The following is a 19,324-nucleotide window of genomic DNA, read 5'->3' on the forward strand; positions in this document are numbered from 1 at the left end:
TCAGGAGGCAGAGGCAGTTGGATCTCTAAGTTTGAGGCTATCCTGGTTTACATAGTGGGTTCCAGCATAGCCAGGGCTACATAATGAGACAACCAACCAACCAACCAACCAACCAACCAATGGAGCAAGAGCGCCCACTGCACAAGCTGCCCATAACTGTCAACCAAGCATCAGCCTCTATGTCGTCGAGCAATAGGGAGCGTCAAGGACTGTGGCAAACTGGAAGGCTCCCGCTCTGCATGGAAGGGGCAGCTGCTGCTCTGCTCCTGCCAATTAGCATGGGTAGAAATTTGGCCTGGTGTGTGCAGATCTTCCTATTTTTACCAGAAGCTAGGAATCTGCGTTTTAAGTGTGAAATGTCCTAATTTTTAAATGTTGGCACCTAATTAGAAAAAACAAAGTAAAACACCGTGTGAGCCAAACAAAACATTTGCTGGTCAAATGCAGTCTGATCTGCTCTGTTCTCAACCCCTGGCACAGAATTTTGTTCATTCTGCTCTTGTCTGTTGGGTGTAAGAGTTATTTTTTAATCTGTTTATCCCAGAAGTCTAGAAACCTGTAAAAGCAATGGCTGTATTCTATTTCCAAATGTTTCTGGAGCCTGTTAGTGTTTAGTGAGTAGACGTGTGTGTTCATGGAGGAATAATGAAGTGAATGACCAGTGAAGACAGGCTATCTGCTTTTAGGGCTGTTACAGATTTGAAACAATCTATTAGAGTAGGAGGTGCAGAGATTCTGTAGGCCAGCAGCCTGATGATGGCCACATATGCCAGCTGATGTAATGGAACAAAACAGAACAAAATTCCCACCTAGATCGAACCCAGCAATCCCAGACACCCTTGACTAGGTCTCTCCACAGTCAGCCCCAGGCTCCCTGCTCTGGGCATTTGCTCCTGGTCTGTTCTTCACCCAGCAAAAGCGCTCACTCAGGACCTGCTACTGTGATTCTGCTGCTCTGCTCCTCATAAACCCAGAGTGACCCCTTTCATGTCCTTTTCTGGGTGGTCCCCCTGGCCTTCTTGCCTCTAGGCGGCTTACATTTAGATTATGTTTTGGACCTTAGCCAAAGACTCCATATTCCTACTCAAAGATCCTTCTAAACTGATTCTTTCCATCTCCTCTCTCCCCCTCCCCCTTTTTTGTTCTCTTTCTGTGTGTGTGTGTGTGTGTGTGTGTGTGTGTGTGTGTGTGTATGCAGATGGATTTGCATACATGTGTGTATGCAGATGAACTTGACTGTGCGTGGGCATGAGTAGGTCAGAGGTTGACATTGGTATCTTCCTCTATTTCTATCCACCTTATTTTATTACTTATTTTTTTATGTTATGTATATAGGTGTTCTACCTGCATGTATGTCTGTGTGCTACCTGAGTGCCTGGTACCTGCAGATGCCAAAAGAGGTAATCAGATTCCCTGGAACTGGAGTTAGACAGTTGTCAGCCAGTAGGAGCTGGGAACCCATGTCCTCTACAAGACAGAGAGTGCTCTTAAATGCTGTGCTATCCTTCTAGACCCCAACCTTATTTTTTTGAGATTAGGTTTCAACAGTGAATTTGAACTCACCATTTAAGCTAGACTGGTTAGCCCCAGGCCCCTGGGACCTGGCTGTTCTCACAGCTCAGTCGCTGGGGTCACAGGTATGACCTGTGCCCAGGCTTTCATGGAACACTGGGGACCTAAACTCAGGTCTTCATGCTCACTCGCTCGCAGAGCCAGCACTTTACCCACTGAGCTATCTCCTGACCTCTAAGTGCTTTCTCTCTTTATTTTTTCTTTCTGATCTTTCTTTTTCCGTCCTTCCTTAAATACACTGCTGTAGGTTCATCTCAACCCCAGTGCCTACCTTTTTCTAGGCAGGCTAGCTGGCATTGCCAGATATTGGGATTGATGGAGGAGGCTAGGGGTATGGCTCAGTGATAGAGGGCTTGCCCAGTGTGTGTGAAGCCTAGCATTCTCAGCACCACATTAAACATTTAATAAAGTGATATAATTTGTCTGAGATTGCAAATCCCTGCTACTCAGAGGCTAAGAGTAGATCTTCAGCCTAGGAGACTCAGAAAAAGGAGAGGAAAGTCTTGGACTTCACGCTTGGGGTTGTGGGGGAGGGGAAGACAACAAAATAAGCAGAGTAGTGTGTGTAGCTTGTAGTGGGTTTGAAGGGCACCTTGGGCCTTCGGTACCAGAGGACCGTCGGCAGGGCTCACGTCTCATCTCTCAGCAGTGAAAGCTGAGCATGTGGTGTATCTTTTTCATAGAAGAGGACAAGTTGGGAGAGAGCCTGCCGGGGCAGCACAGAGTGCCAGAGGGCAGCAGTCTCCAGCCTAGGGTATGCCTGCTGAGGCTGGGCGGTCATGTGGAGGGAGCATTAGATTCCATGATAAAGTCTGGGTCCTTTCTAGTTTGGGGGTTCTGTAATGTTGTGATATCATTAAAGTCTGGGGTTTAAACATAAAATCCGGGCATGTTGCCAGTTAGAATCAGTTGCCATCAGAATTCAGGCCCCTGGTCTAACAAATAACATAAAACTTGGTTATTGGCCTCAGGCTGAAGACACGTGTATTGAGGAGGCATGCTATGAAACAGCCAGATACAGAAGACTAGGTGCTTGAGAGCGAAGGTGAAGTGTTTAGATTCCAAGTACAGCAAGAGTTAAATTGGGCAGCAGAGTGCTTTCTGTTCTTCCTTTCAGTGGCCTCAGGCTTGGTCCCCAGCACCCATGTTGGGTGATACATAATCACAAATTAGATACGTATGTTGTAATTTAAGAAAGTATATTTCAGGACATCTAGAAAGTGAACTTTCACATCTGAGAAGATTGTTTACACTTGGCCCAAATAAAACATGAAACATGGAGATAGCTTAGTAAGTAAAGGTCCTTCCTACTAAGTCAGATGACCTGAGTTTGATCCCTGGGACCAACATGATAGTCAGGAGAGAACCAACTCCTGCTAGTTGTTCTCTGATCACACATACACCCAGCATTCATTTGCTTCCTAAAATAAATTGATAAATGTAAAAGAAAAATGAACTGAAGCCAAGAGTAGTGGCACATGCCTATAATCCTAGCACTTGAGTAGTGGAGCAGGAGGATCAGAAGTTCAAGGTCATCCTCAGCTATGTCAACTACAGGGAGAGTCTGGGACCAGATCAGACCATTTTACACGGGAGACTGTGTAAAAAGCAACAACAACAAAAAAAGCCAGGTGAAGTGGTTTACATTTGTAATTTCAGCATTTGGGATGAGTATCATAAGTTCAAGGCCAGCCTAGGCTACAAAAGAGTCTCTTGGATTAGCCTGGGCCAGAGTAAGACCCCGCCCCAACAAACAAATATAAGTAGAACTAACTCAGCTTCTGTCAACTCTCGGAGAAGAGGTCGGAGAGTCATCATGACTGGTCCAGATGTGTACAGGCAGGAAGAAGCCATACCAAGGACTAGATGAAAGGTGCTAATGTCTCAGCATGAAGACACACAGATGCCAGGCACTTTACACAAGGTGGGTCCCTGGCCTCTGGCATTAGGAAGCAGCTCTCTACCTTGTTTTATAGTAAGGGTGAAATTCAGATAGGTCAGCTTTCCTGGCCCCAGTTCCCCTCTACCACTTGCTTTTTTGAATGTAAAACATGTCACTGTTTTCACAAAACAGTGAAAAAGGACAAGGGCACACTTGGGCCAGGATTTGCTACAGAATGCAGTATGCTGAGCGGGCAAGCCAGACAGGCTCACCTTTGCTCACGTCAGCGCTGTGTACCCTTCATTTCTTCAGGGGGCCCGTCTACTCCATTGTGCTGTGGTACACGCATGTGGGGTTAGCAGACACTTTCCCTCTCACAGCTCTCAACTGTCTGCAAGTGTGAAGAGTTTTTATTCAAGGAATCTTCTAGGAGTCTTCTCTGACTCTCCATATGACCCCACACAAAGACACAGGAAGTTTTAAATAAAATAATACTAAAACTGCAGAAAAGAGGATGTGGGAAGGGAGGTGGTGACCAGAGGGCACTGGGCTTCAGTTAGTGGAGGAATACATTTCAGCAGTCTCATGAGGGCCACAGTTATATATTGTATATTTCAAAATGGCTAATGGACAGATTTTTAATATCTCATTGCAGTAAATGATGTCTTTGAAGTGATAAACATGTTAATTAGCTTTTTGCAATATATATTTATATATTTTATCAATATCATGTTATACCCCATAAATATACACAATTATTATTTTTCAGTTACTTTCCAATTCTACATGGAATGCCCTGAGTAAATGATAATACTTTTTTTTTTTTTTTTGGTGGGAGCAGTTTTCAGAAGGCAAGAAAGCTATTATGAATTGCTTCATCAACCATGATATACGCTAATAGCAATAATGAGGGCTACACAGCCTGAGGGTTGACACATGGGCTAGGGTTCGGCTGCTAGAACCAGAGTCCTGGCGTCACCTCTTCTCTGCAGCAGTTTACTTTCAGGCAAGTTGTTTAACTTTGTTGGTTTCTTATCTGCAAGATAGGCTTGGAGCTGTGAGGTTGAGAGAATTTATACAATTGAGAATTTAAACTGTATCCTGTACACAGTAACAAATGCACTTAATAAATGTCAGCTACTGGAAGAACATTCAGAAAAACATTTGACACTCCTGGTGATAATCCAAGTGAGCAGAGGCAGTGCAGTAGAGTGGTCAGGACCCCAGGCTTCAGAGGCCCTGGTACTTGCTGTGTGTGTGAGGCTTCTTCCAGCCTGACCATTCTGTTGTCTATAAAGCAGAGCCTACTTTGTCCTTTCCTGACCATAGTAGAGTTGTTTCAGAAACCCCAAAGACAGCAAACCGATAGATGTTCAAGTCCTCTCAGTTAGCATAATGTCTGCAGAGCCTAGAGCTGCCGCTCTGCTGTAAATCACCTCAGGAGAGCGAGCATGGGAGTGCTGCAGAGATCACTTCATACTCTGTGGTCACAGAGGAAGGGTAAGGGGGAGCGCATGTGCTCACCACAGACATGGTTTTTCCTTGAGGGTGCGTGTGTACATGTTTCTGTAGTGCATATATGTATGTGTACATACATGTATGAGTGTGTGTGTGTGTGTGTGTATGTGTGTGTGTGTGTGTGTGTGTACGTACATCCACAGGGTCTGATTGTATAGCTCTGGCTGACCTGGAACTCTATATAAACCAGGTTGGCCTTGAACTCATAAAGATTGGTCTTTGCCTCCTGAGTGCTGGGATTTTTAAAAAATATTTAAAAATTTAAAAATATTTTTGAACCCAGTTACTTGAATTCATAGATGTAGAGTCCACTGGACAGAGGGTTAACTTTAATCATCCTTGCCCAATAGGCTTATTGTGAAAATGAAATAAAATTGTGTTTGAAGAAGTAAGGGCTATGATAATATGAAAAGTGTATGTTTTCAGACTGCTGACAAGCCCATGTGGTTTATCCCAGCCATATTTTCACAGTGGACACTCACTGCCTTGTCACTATTCTCTTCAATAGTGACTCTTCTGGTTGGGACATTCGAGAATCTCAGTGGTGCTGGTTTGATAGTCCCCACACCACCACCTTAGACATGGTCTGAGGGTTCAGTCTAGCTTCCTTATTTACATTCCTGCTGTGTCCACTTCCTGGCTTGTGTCTTTCTCTAAGAGCTGTACTCCCACTTGTCTACACGGCTCGGAGTTGCCCGGCATGCCGATACTGTGTTCTTCAACCGCTCGGAGTTCCCCACATTCCAATTCTCCGTGGCTCGTCTCCTCTTCCCCAGGGCAGCCCTGCCTTGACCCAAGCACAGCAGCACAGTTCTGTGCAGCTCCCTCCACAGTCTCAGTATTCCTCATTTCTTCACCCACACTCACAAGGCCTTGATTAAGACCACTACATGCACATCAGTGTGAAAGCAAGCACGCAGGCGAGCAGAATACAGCCATACTTCCCTGACACATAGAAGAACATCGAAAACTCAGAGAGATTAAAAGGTGGAAAGGAGGGCCTGGGGAGATGGTTCGGTGGTTAAGAGCACTGACTGCTCTTCCAGAGGTCGTGAGTTCAGATCCCAGCAACCACATAGTGGCTCACAACCATCTGTAGTGGGATCCGTTGCTCTCTTCTGGTGTGTCTGAAGAGAGCTACAGTGTGCTCATGTAAATAAAGTAAATAAATCTTAAAAAAAAAGGGGGGTGGTTCCCCAGTTTCTTTTCTATTAGTTTCAGTGTGTCTGGTTTTACATGGAGGTCCTTGATCCACTTGGAGTTGAGCTTAGTACAAGGAGATAAGAATGGATCAATTCGCAATCTTCTGCATGCTGACCTCCAGTTGAACCAGCACCATTTGGGAGGACCCTGCTATACCACACTTCTGGGCATATACCCAGAGGATCCCCCGGCACATAATAAGGACACATGCTTCACTATGTTCATAGCAGCCTTATTTATAATAGCCAGAAGCTGGAAAGAACCCAGATGTCCCTCAATGGAGGAATGGATACAGAAAATGTGGTATATTTACACAGTGGAATACTACTCAGCAATTAAAAACAATGAATTCATGAAATTTGTAGGCAAATGGTTGGAACTGGAAAATATCATCCTAAGTAAGGTAACCCAATCACAAAAGAATACACATGGAATGCAATCACTGATAAGTGGATATTAACTACCTCAGAAGCTCTGAATACCCAAGACACAAGTAGCATATCAAATGACTCCCATGAAGAAGTAAGGAGAGGGTCCTGATCCTGGAAAGGCCTGATCCAGCATTGTAGGGGAGTACCAGGAGAGAGAAAAAGGAGGGAGGTGATTAGAGTATGGGTGTAGAGAAGGCTTGTGGGGAGGGGGGAACTGGGAAAGGAGAAAGCGTTTTGGAATGTAAACAAAGAATTTAGAAAAGAAAAAAAAAAGAAGAAAAAAAAGAACTACTTTAAAAAAAAGGTGAAAAGGATGTTCCTTAAACTCGATGCCATAGGAGTCCTTGGCCAACATGTCTGCTTTATAGTTTTCCACTCAAGTGGAAATTCATAGAGGCAGAGAGAGACTCTGCCAAGCCCTCTCCCTTCTATCCTCCACTGTGTGTGTTAGTGCCCTACACGTACCAGGTAATTGGTAAGTATCTGTGTAGCTGTCCTGCTTCACACTCTAGCTGGTGACCCCTGCCTTTCCATGGCATGACTGGAAGGGCCTGTGCCCGCAGCTGTTGACCCTTTGAATCATTTCTGGCTTCTGGAGGCGAGGAAACCAGGACTGAGCTGACTGCTGAGCAGATCATGATTGAACGGGCTGCCAAGGTGTGGTGGTTGAGTGGAATTTGCAACCAGATGCATTTTTTAGCCATTATTTTTCCCTCAACACACACACAGTGTTTCGTAATGGAAATAAAGTTTGCTTTCTTGGCCATTAGCAGACCTCATCATTTCGGTCCCTAATTGTCTTTTTGTCTTGTCTCCTGTTAGTATCTACGACCTCGCGTTTAAGCCTGATGGAACTCAACTGATTCTGGCTGCAGGAAACAGATTGCTGGTAAGATTTTTTTCTGCGTTTCCATTCTGAGTGCTTTTTTTCCTCCCTCCCTCTTGTAAGTACTCTGAAATTTGACCCCCCTTTTTTTTTGAGATAAAAAAGGCAAGGGCGGAAAAACCAGCCATTACTTTTTAATAAGGAAGGAAATGGTCTATTTAAAACAGGTAAGTAAACTGTCTATCAGATAGGAACCCATGAACAATGCCTCCTTTGGAGTCATTTGTCTTTCCCCTTTGAGACACTCATGAAATGGTTGCAGACAATTAATCAAAATGCCTTTGAAAGTGAGTGGGTGTCAGTTCATATTTTGTTGGACCAAAGTGAATTAGTAAGGCTAAAGGCTGTCCTTCCATGAGAAGTCAGAAGGCCTGACCCCCACTTCTGGACTCTGCTGCCCCTAAACAATTCCATATGAATGCTCTCCTATTGTTCATAGTTTCAAAGGCCACCAGTGCCCTCTGGAACCTATCCTAGTATATAAGAGTAATCTTCAGAGACACCTTTCTGTTTGTCCTGCAACCTCTGTGATAGCTGTTCCTCCCCTAAGACACGGTCCTCCTCTCTGCTGTGTCCAGACTCACAGACTGACTGATGTCCGTGTTCTCTGCACTAACTGCATAGTCTTATAATTGTGGTTGGTTGTTCTGCAGACTTCTCTCCAGGGTAAACAGCATAGATCCTTTTCACTCCCTGTCCTGGTTTCCTTCTTCAGTCTTCTGCCTGTGTGGGAGAGCTCTGTCCTCGTTTCTCAGATGCTGTGTTTTTTACATCTCCACATATTTGGCCATGTTGCACAACTATAAACTATTCTCAATGCACACTGCAGCTGGGTTTTATAACACTCCCTCCCACTTGCAAACCCACGTTTGTTAGACCTGTGACTTTCAGGCCGTGGTAGCAAGTATGATGCATCCGTGTGTGCTGACACGAGTGGCAGTGTTGTCCCTGACAGTTAGCCATGTTGTCTACCAGCTCTTTGTAGGTACTGACTTTGTTGACAAGGGCCTGCCTTGATGGATCATTCATCCAAGCCCTTGTAAGGAAGAGTGAAATGTACCAGGGCCTGGTTTTGCAGGCTCATAATCTCAGCTACTTGAGAGGTGGAGGCAGGAGGATCAAAGGTTCAAGGAGAGCCTGGGCTGCAGAAGGAATTCAGAGCCAGCCTGGGCAACTTAGTCAAGCACTATTTCAAAATGAAAACTAAGAGAGAAGGCTGGGAACACAGTTCAGAAGCCGAGGGCTTGTCTGGCATTGTTCAGTGCCCCAGATTTAGTTCCCAGTCCTGGGTGGGGAGGTGAGGGAGTGGAGAAAATGGGTGAAGCTTGCAGAACTTTCCCTGGAGTGAGAATCAGTGTGGTTGCCGTTTCTCCAGCATTGGTAGTATGTGGCCAGCCACACAGAGCGTAAGCTGGACCTCCACTTCCTGCCTGCCCTGCATTAAGGCGTAGTCATTCTTGTTATGCAGTGCTGTCTCTACTTGATACTAATTTAGCAAATCAACAACTGTTGTGTTATAAAAACAAAAATAGCAGCAGTAGCACCCTGCAGGAATTCTGAATAATGGATGTCACACAGATAATCGATATTTTTACCCCTTTTGACAGGTTTATGACACCTCCGATGGCACCTTACTTCAGCCCCTGAAGGGACACAAAGACACTGTGTACTGTGTGGCATATGCAAAGGATGGTAAGAGGCTGCTCCGGGTTCTGGTCTCTGTGATGGCCTTGTAGCTGCTTGGCTTTCTACTTCGGAACTCTGTGATCATCTTTAAAATACAACCTGTATTTTCAGAGGATATGAGATAGCTTAGACTTTAGCTATTCACTGAACAAGTTTGTTGGTTTCTTGTGGTGCTGGGACTTAGCCCAGGGCCTTGGGCACACTGGAAAAATGTACTGCCACTGAGTTACAACTCTAGTCCTTAGGTATCTATCTGTGTGTCAGGCGCTGTCTTAAGTGCTTGGGTTATTTCAGAGAACAAAGCAAGAGAAAGGCTTGTTGGGAAGCTGGAGAGGAAGGAGGGAGCAGGCAACACATAGCATGAGCAGAGTCAATAGGATGACCAAGTGCTAGGCTGATAGGCAGTAAGATGGACAGACTGAGAATTGGGAGTGCTGGGCAGGACAGAGGTCTGGTGCATTCTCCAGTGTGATTGTGAGATGGGCCCATTCAGATAGGGAGGCTCAACAGAGACTTTTCTGTCTGAGACAGAGAGATTTGGGCATCAGACATTTGGGAAAAGAGAGCTTCTCAAAGATGGAAGAGCCATTGCAGGAGCCCTTGGGTGGGAACGCACCTCTCGGGAGCTAGGGCAGGAAGAATTGGGGAGAAGTGGGAGAGGGGATAGAAAAGAACAGGTCGGGGTGACCAGATGGTGTCAGCATCGTCAGAACACTGGTTCTGATCCTCAGTGAAAAGATGCACTGTTGGTGGGTCTAAGCAGAGCAGGCGCTGATGTGGTTTCTGTTTTATATTTGCCTTGGAAACAGCTTTACCAAAGATGAGGGTTCAGGAAGCTGAGTGACAAGCATCTTTCAGGACCGGGTGACAGTGGCCAGAGATGGATATACTTTGAGTGTGGAGCAGATGGGACTTCCTGGCAGGTTGGATGTGGGGGTGGACATTGCAGGAAGCTTTTGACCTAAGGGACTGAATGATGCAGTTCCCCTCCGCCGATGTGGGTGCTGTTGCCGGTGGGGCAGCTGCAGTGGAGATCCAAGGTGAAGGTGCACATTTCCACTGTGGAAGGTTAAGGTAGGAGAGAGGGCAGGTGATGGCTGCAGTGCATTGAGCGGCGAGGATGTGGGACCGAAGACACAGTAGGGCTTTGCTTCAGAAAGGAGCAGTGGCAGGCAGGGCCTGTGAAGGTAGGGATCTAAAGGATCTCCTCGCTTCTTCTTCCATGGTTTTAGTGTAAGGAGAAGCCACTGGCACTGAGAGGGAGGACTGGGAAGGAAGTGAAGGAAAAGGGGAAAATGGCAGCCTCAGAGAGTGGAAGAATGAATAAACTCGGGGGTGCAGTGAGCCCTCCAGGGACTAGAGGATGCACTTGAAGCCGGTGGGTAGGAAATGACAGGTGACATCATTTGTGGCCTGTCTTCTCCAGCCAGTCTGAGCTGCATGGTGGTAGGAGCAGAGGTGGGTTTAGTCTGAGGAGCAGTTTTATAGGCAGGGTGAGTGAGAGCAGAGCATAGAGGATGCACAGTCCTAAGCAGTGACCTGGAAGTGCGTGGAGATGGGCTGCAGGGGGACGGCGGAGGAGAGGAGGTGGGGTCTCTGGGCCACGAGGGATTATTATGCTGGGGAACCCGGAAGGCTGGGAGAGGGGGTGGTCAGAGAACTGCTGTGTCAAGTGAGATTGTGACTTACATTCATGTGGACTGGGAACGCAGCTGAGTGGTAGAACGCTTGTCCAGCATTCTCACACTCAAGGCCCCGAGTTCCTTCCGCAGCACTGCAGAGACTGAAGTAAAATGAAGAAAAACAAATGGTAGGTAAGTAGGTAGGTATATAGACAGACAGACAGACAGACAGACCGAGTGCTATGCCATGGAAGTTCTAACCTTAGCCCAACCCAAAAGCTGTCTTTCTTTTGTTAATTTATTGGAACAGTCTCCAATTTATTGGAGATGACTTATCAGAGTAAGGCATGTGTGATGAGCCTGGTTTGAGTTTGAGCCCTGCTAACCACATGGTGGAAAGAGAACCTACTCTTGCACTTGTCCTTTAACCTCCAATGTGTACTGTGGAGTGCATAAGTCCACACACATACGCAGTCACACACAAACTAAAATATCTAAGTTAAAATATCTAAATTAGATACTAAAATATCTAAATTAATGTATTATTACTATTATTACTATTATTATTATTATGTGTTCACACACATGGACATGTTTTCATGGCACACATGTGGAAGTTAGAGGCAAATTTTATGGAGACTGTTCTCTCTCTCCACCTTTTCTTGGATTCTGGGGACTGAGCTCAGGTTATCAGGCTTGTGCTGTTACTTGCTGAGCCAACTTCTGGCCCAAGCCCTGACTTTGAGTTCATGATCGTCTCTGCTACTTCCTGTGTCAGATGTGGGGCTGGAGATGATGCTCTGACTGCAGCTGGAGTCCCTGTATCTAAGGGTACCAAGCTTGGATGAGCCTAAGACCCGGGTCTGTAATTCCTTTGGATGGAGGACTTCTTTGAGAATTAGGTGACCGCTGCAGGCTGCTCTGCAGGTAGATGCTCATACTTCATGTGTATGCGGCGTCTGCAGCTCTGGCCTGACAGCCCCCTTGATGCACTTTGGGAGAACACTTAATGGATAAGTGCTGGGACAAGTTAGTGAGACAGCACACGTTTCTTGCTTCATGGTCAGGTAGGTGTCTGTGCTGTGACAGTTTGAGTTCAAGTTGAGAGTGATGTTCCAAGGAGACCAGTGGCAGGCTGCCTGGGTAGCTGAATTATCTGTACATAGATGCAGAGGCTGCCGGGTTTCCTGAGTGTGAGGAAGCCCTGTGGCCTGTGGCCCTGTGAGCAGTGGGGTTTGCCAGTGCTCTGTAGAACTCTGTCACACATGTCATTCCATGGGATTATTCTTGTAGCCTTCTGAAGCACGAAGCAAAGGCAGAGGGGCAAACAGGCCTGGAGCAATTCCAGAGCCTGACTGATGTCCTCTGACCACTGTGCCTGGGTCTGCCTGATGTACCATGCTTTTTGTGACACATAATGGTTAGGAAGTCTTAGTTCCTCCAGACTTGTCTGCACCCTTAGATCTGAAAATTGAGACACACACAGTGTGCTTGGTTTTGCTCTTTAAGCCTGCTTGTTTCTGACTTCTGAAGTTTCTCCAGTAATTATGATCTATTAGGATTAAAGGTGTGAAAGATAGAGTCCCCTTGTTCAAGAACAGCATACGCCAGCATGAAGAAGGTAGCAATAGCTGTATCTTTAGCCCAGTTCTGGTCAGGCATTGCTTTGAACGTGTGTGTGTGTGTGTGTGTGTATGTGTGTGTGTGTGTGTGTGTGTGTGCGCGCGCGCGCGTGCACACATGTGCATGCTCTTTCTTCTCATCAGCTAAGAGGTAAATCCTATTAATGTCCATTTTCACATGCGGAAATGAAACCCTGGAGGAGTCCAGGAGCTAGTTCCAGTCACCCAGCTGCTCAGTGACATCACTAGGGATTCTGATGAAGAGACTCTGGGCCTGGAGCCTATGCTTGTCACCCTTGATGCTCACCAGGGCAGGAAACGGGGAGGGTCCACACGGCAGTAGTCTCTTTGATCAGTTTTTGCTACAGTGCCGTGTGGCCCACTACAGCCTCTCCGTTGAGCTGCTAGAGAAGGAACTTTGCAGATGTGTTGTCTTTTCATAGCCTCTGACTGCTCCCTCTCTGTTTCAAATGGGGACACTGAGGCTCTAGGAGCAGTGACTTCTGAAGGCCACCTTTCCCTTGCCCCAAGAGTAAAGTCTAAACATCAACAGGCTGGGCTGTAGAGATGGCTCAGCAGGCCAGGGCCCTTCACTTTGCCACCAAGCCTTACAACCTGAGTTTGCTTAGTGGAACCCACAAGGTAGAAGGAGAGACCTCCCAAAAGTTGTCCCAGTGTGAATCACAGTGTCTTTGTGCCTCTGGCATATACTGTTACAAATTAATAAAAATGTAACAAAACTCCACAGCTGGGTGTGCAAATCCTGTCCTGTGCTTGCCTCATGAAGGGTCCTGGGGTTTGCTATGAAGTACCCGATTCTTTGACCTGATTTCAGTTGATATCCATGGAGTAAAGAAGGAATTACTTGGTTTATGTTACCTCTTTAGCCCTTTCTTTCTTTCTTTCTTTCTTTCTTTCTTTCTTTCTTTCTTTCTTTCTTTCTTTCTTTCTTTCTTTCTCTCTCTCTCTCTCTCTCTCTCTCTCTCTCTCTCTCTCTCCTTCCTTCCTTCCTTCCTTCCTTCCTTCCTTCCTTCCTTCCTTCCTTCCTTTCTTCCTTCTTTCTCTCTCTCTCTCTCTCTCTCTCTCTCTCTCTCTCTTCTTTCTTTCTTTCTTTCTTTCTTTCCTTTCTTTTTTCCTAGACAGGTTTTCTCTGTGTAGCCCTGGCTATCCTGGAACTCACTCCGTAGACCAGGCTGGCCTGGAACTCAGAAATCCACCTGCCTCTGCCTCCCAAGTGCTGAGATTACAGGCGTGCACCAGCACCGCCCAGCAGGCCCATTAAATCCCAAGCAGTGTGGAAATGTAAGGCACATCTGTCACTCTTACTTTCAGGCCTGCCTCTCTGGGGTCCCACGGCTTGGGGGTAAGAGCCCCCTGCACTATGGCCCCAAAGGCCCTGGAGCTCCTTCCTCAGCTGCTGCATTCCTTGCTACTTGCTCTAAGCTGTGGCCTCTCATGGCCTCTCAGCAATGCCAGCCTTTGCTGCCTCAGGGCCTTTGCACATGTTTCACCCATGTACACATCTTGTTCTTCCTTTGTACTTGGGTCAGCTCTGCTTATCCTTTAGATCTGCCCTGAAGGATCTCATCTACATCCAGTCCTCTAGGGCAGTGGTTCTCAGCCTTCCTAATGCTGCTCCCTGTCAGTACAGTTCCTCATGTTGTAGTGACCCCCAGCCATACAATTATTTTCCTTCTACTTTATTACTTCTACTTCATAACTGTAACTTTGGTACTATTATGAATTGTAATGTAAATATCATATTTTCTGATGGTCTTAGGTGACCCCTGTGAAAGTGTCACTTGACATGCCCTCCCCCAAAGTTGAGAACCACTGCTCTAGGTGATGCTGACCCAAGAGCACAGTTTTAGGTGGGCAGATTGGGTAGGTTTTTGAGATCTCTTGCACAGAATGGTAATCATAATTAACAATAATATATATTTAAAACTGCTAAAAGAACAGACTTTAAGTATCAAAGGTGATAAATATGTTAATTTGCTTGATATAATTATTTGACTAAATATATCAAAACACTGTACTGTACTCCATGAATATATACAGCTGTGGGGCTGGGGATGACTCAGTTGGTTAAGTGTCTGCTGCAAAAGCATGAAGACCTGAGTTTCTATCTCCAGCCCACGTAAAACTGTGGGCACAGTGGCGTGTGCCTGCTGTCCTAGCGTTAGAGGTGGAGACAGGACGGGCTCTCTAGACAGCTAATGTAGCTAAGTCTGTGAGCACCAGGGTTGGTGCGACAGAGGAAGGTACCTGAGTCACGTCAGCCTTACCCACACTCCTGTGTGCTCACATACACCACACTAACACATGAGTAGATAACTACATGCACCTGTGACTCTGAAAATGACTAGGAGGCTAGAGGAGTGCCATAGCAGTCAGAAGCACCGGCTGTTCTTCTAGAGAATCAGGTTCAATTCCCAGCACCTACATGGGGGCTCACAACCACCTTCAACTCTAGTTTCAGGAAATCTGATGTCATCTTTTGGTCTACTCAGGCACCAGGCAAGTACATAGTACACAGACATGTAAGCAAACACCCATACACATAAAATCAAAATAAGTAAAATCTTTAAAAAAACATTTTAATGTTAGTTCTCCCAGTTACTCTCTTTCATAGACCTCATCCCCTCCCATATTGTGTCTGTGTTGGATAAACTTAATGTCTGCTTCTTGGACTAGACACCATGGAAATGAAGCTTACGCGTCTGAATCACTGCCCAGCCCTTTCTACAGAGCATGGCGCACAGATGTAGCCGACCCTCAGTGTATCTTACTTAGTCCCAGGAAGAGCAGGTTGGCACCTCAGAGTCCAAACTGCAGGCTCCTTTGTTGCCAGTGTCGATGAGAAGCAGTGGAAGGGCTGGGGTGAGCTTCCTTGCGGGGTACGTACTCAGCGTGTGTGGGCCCTAGGTTCCATCCCTACACCACATCCAAAGACAGTGTTAGAGAATAAAGGAACACGTACTCCCCTTTAAAAGCATTTTTCACACAGGGTCTGTTGTAGTCCAGGCTGGCCTCCAACTCATTCTGTTGCTACCACATGTGATGGGTGACAGGAGTATACCACTACTCTGTACAGTGCTGAGATTTGAACCTGGGCCTCATACATACTAGATAGCTACTCTGCAACTGAACTACATTTCTAGCTGAGTATGAAGAATTCGTTTTTTTGGACAGTCTATTTGGAAAATTCTGGTTTAAAATACATGTGAGGATTTTCTTTTAAAAACCCTTTAGGCAAGCGCTTTGCATCTGGATCTGCCGACAAGAGCATCATTATCTGGACCTCAAAACTGGAAGGCATTCTGAAGTACACGTGAGTGACCCCATGGGTGACAGCTGTTTTGTTTGCTTGAGATAGGCCTCAAGCTTATAACCTTCCTGCTTCAGCCTCAGGTAGCTGGTTTACAAGGACTGCCCATCGATGACACCCAACTCTGCTCTGACTGCTACTCACTGTAGCCACATCTTGGAAAGAATGTCTGGAAGAGCTTTGCTCTCCAAGACCAGCTTGAATTAAGCTTGGGGATGGGTCGGTAGGGAGTGGTCAGCAACCAGCTCAGCTCCACTGAGCTGTGTCCCATGTGATGTATTCAGCTAATCTGACCCCACAGACAACTGTCATTCCCTCTCACCCACCTTGTCCCCTTCAGTGTCTCTGCCTCTTCCAATGGCTTTGCATGTACCAGTGTCAAAAGCTAACAGGCCGGTGTGCTTTAGGTTTCCTGCTCCTTAGGGGTCATGCTCGAATCTCCCCCTCTACTAGCCAGCCCCTCCCCATCAATAGGGCTCAGCTGCAGCAGCCTCTGCTGCCAGCCCACTCCTGCCACCCCTCGCACTGGGCTGCACTCTCTGTCTTTGACTCAGACACACTGGAGATATCAGGAGCAGAGCCTTGGAGGAAGAGTTTTAGTTGGGTGGGATGCTGGGCGGGTAGAAGCTGTTATTGAGGGCAGTCCTGTGAGACTCTGTGCTGTTGGTCCCCTAGAGAAGGGCTTGCAGCATGTCACCAGAGGCTTCAGTCTTGGGGTTGTTCTTTTTTATTTTGTTTTGTTTTTAAATTTATGTTTTAAAATTTATTTTATGTGTATAGGTATTTTGCCTGTATTGGTTAGAAGAGGGCATCAGATCCTTTGGAACGGGTGTGACAGACAGCTGTGAGCTGTCGTTTGGGTACTGGGATTGAATTCTGGTCCTCTGGAAGAGTAGTAAGTGCTCTTAACTGGTGAGCCATCTCTCCAGCCCCTTTAAGCCTGCTTTGACTCTCCATTTGTAGCTCCTGAGACATTTGTGGTTTGTTGTGGAATAATCTTCAATTCTTCAACTTCCAGGCACAATGACTCTATACAGTGTGTCTCTTACAATCCTGTCACCCACCAGCTGGCATCGTGTTCCTCCAGTGACTTTGGTAAGTCTAAATTTCTATCACCTCTAGTGGAGAGTGCTCACACACACACACACACACACACACACACACACACACACACACACAAGAACTGCTGGTCTGTCCTTAGAAAGTGAGGCCTCTTCTCCACCTCCAGCAGCCGAGGGAGGTTGATCCTTTAAGTTTGCAGAAAGAGCTAGCAGTGGTGGCTTATGCTTTTAATCCTAGAGGTTGGGAGGCAGAGGCAGAGGCAGGCAGATCTTTGTGAGTTTGAGGCCAGCCTGGACTACATAGTTCTAGGACAACTGGAGCTACACAGAGAACCCGTCTTAAAAAAAAAAACAAATTGCAGAGAGACAGTGAGAGGTGATGGCCTTGAGGATAAGCCATTTGAGACAGATGAGCCGTAGTAGGGTCCTAGGGGAAGAGATGGCGGGATGGATGCGAGGGAAGGCACAGAAGACTCTGGCTCACTCTAGCAGGCACTGGTTTTCTCTGGAAGCACTTTTGTCTAAAAAAAACCCTAGGTCATCTTTCTGTGCTGCTCTGTGTGCCTGTTTGTGGAATAAAGTATTCCACAGAGCTGAGTGCAGACATTCCTGAGGGAGGCTGGGCAGCTGGGGTCCCTGCAGCCGAAGGCCTCCTGCACTTGCAGTGAGCACAGACAGAATGCATGGGTGGGGTGGGAATGTTTGAAAGAAGGGAGGGGAAGACTCAGGCATTTACAGACATTTCCCTTTTAAACCTTGCTTAGATACAGGGACTCTGGGGTCACATGTGACTGGGACAGCAGGGAATGAAGAAAAGATAAGACCCAGTTGGAAAAACTGGGATTATGTGGACCACAGCTCTCTGGAAGCCCAGTGTGTTTATTGCATAGAGTTGAACATAGATAGAGGCAGGGTTCTTGCTTACAGCTGAGTCAAGGAGGCAGGGCTCTATACAGCTGGATCAAGGAGACAGGGCTCTATACAGCTGGATCAAGGGGACAGACAGGGTTAGCTAGTCTCGGCTAGAGCAGTCTCTGTAGGGCACAGTCTTCAAGCCATAAATATCTGGGAGCAAAGCTGTGGTGGACATTTTCTGCATGCAGTGCCAGTATCCACACAGAGCAGAAAGGGAAGGCTCTGCCATCCGCAGCTGTGAGGTCCTTGCCATGAGGCCTTGTGGGAGCACGTTCACTCAGGAGGACTCCCTCCCTCACTCATGGCTTCCTCTGCTCCTATGGGTGCTCCGGCCATGGACAGTTATATGTCCTCTGTATTTCGTGTACTTTACGGCCCAGGCAGGGTAGGATTTGCTTTGTTGTCTGTTGTTTAGGCCACTGGACCACTCTGGGGACTGGAGGGAGCAAGCCTGAACTGACCAGAGTGCCATGCGCAGTCATGTGCAGGACAGAGTCCTAGAGAGCGGCTCTCCAGAAAGCCCATTCACTACTTATTTTACCTTTATTAGCCTAACAAAGAGTTAGGTTCCACGGTGGCACTGTCAAACAAACTTGGTTTTCTTGTCTCCTCCCCTTCCCCGCCCCCATTTCCCCCTCTTCCTGGTGTCCTCCTCCCACTTTCATGTCTGTTACCATTCCCCTCTCCCAAGTCTCTTGTTCCCTCTCATAGTTTCCTACTAATTTCATTGTCTGTACCCACTGTCATACCCCTTATTTACAAACACTAAAGGTTAGGCATGAGGAAACGAGATGTCTGTCTGTCTGTCTGAGACTGGGTCATGCCAGTTAGGCATGAGGACACATGGTGTCTGTCTGTCTGTCTGAGACTGGGTCATCAATGGGAAGCTTCGCAGCTTCACTTCTGCACTTTCCACATCCTTATATTTTAATGCTGGGTTGGTCTCTGGTGGCCATGCCCTAGCTATGAGCAGCTAAGCTTTTCTTTGGGATTTAAGTCCTGAAGAACTTGGCTAGAACTTCACCAGCTACCTTTTTTCTTTTTTAAAAAAACAATTGTAGATTCTCAGTACATTTCAGAGACCGTATAGAGCGATGTGGTGTAGTCTTCACCCTGTTCTCCTAGTGGGCACCTAATGGGCAGTCCAGGCACCAGGGAGGAAGGGGCAGTGCATTTTAGTTCTGTCCTTCAATCACATGTGGCACTGTACAACGACCACTGTAAATCAGGATCCCAATCCCATACCAGTGCCTGCCCCTTGGGTACCCACAATCCCAGTGGCCATAGATGTGTTCTACAAGTGTGTGGTTGTGTTGTATACATGGACTTTTATGGTGTCACGCCTTTGGAAGTTGGCTTTTTCTTTTTCTTAACTCAGCATAAGCCCCTGGAGATTTGAGTTTTATGTGAATGGATAGTTTAATCCCCTCTATTGCTGAATAGTCTTGCTCTCTTTTCTATTGCTTGATGATACTGAAGGGCTGTGGTCTCCTGAGCAGAAGTCTGTCTCCAAGCACAAATCCAGCAGCAAGATCACCTGCTGCAGGTAAGTTAGGGGGCTTTGACGACAGGCATTGTGCTCCTTTCTCTCCTAG

The 19,324-nt window shown here is 46.6% G+C and overlaps 1 protein-coding gene across 3 annotated transcripts in view; it reads left to right on the forward strand.

Moving 5' to 3' along the window:
• Positions 1 to 19,324, forward strand: part of Ift122 (intraflagellar transport 122) — a 67,775-nt gene that overhangs the window by 3,767 nt on the left and 44,684 nt on the right. For all 3 annotated transcript variants that reach the window (XM_052174619.1, XM_052174621.1, XM_052174620.1), the window contains exons 2-6: positions 7,429 to 7,495; positions 9,100 to 9,184; positions 15,678 to 15,756; positions 16,772 to 16,848; positions 19,209 to 19,275. In XM_052174619.1, the coding sequence (XP_052030579.1) occupies positions 7,429 to 7,495; positions 9,100 to 9,184; positions 15,678 to 15,756; positions 16,772 to 16,848; positions 19,209 to 19,275 (375 nt within the window). The remainder of the gene's footprint in view (positions 1 to 7,428; positions 7,496 to 9,099; positions 9,185 to 15,677; positions 15,757 to 16,771; positions 16,849 to 19,208; positions 19,276 to 19,324) is intronic.

The sequence above is a fragment of the Apodemus sylvaticus genome, chromosome 2 (genome assembly GCF_947179515.1).
Source record: "Apodemus sylvaticus chromosome 2, mApoSyl1.1, whole genome shotgun sequence".
NCBI classification, from domain to species: domain Eukaryota; kingdom Metazoa; phylum Chordata; class Mammalia; order Rodentia; family Muridae; genus Apodemus; species Apodemus sylvaticus.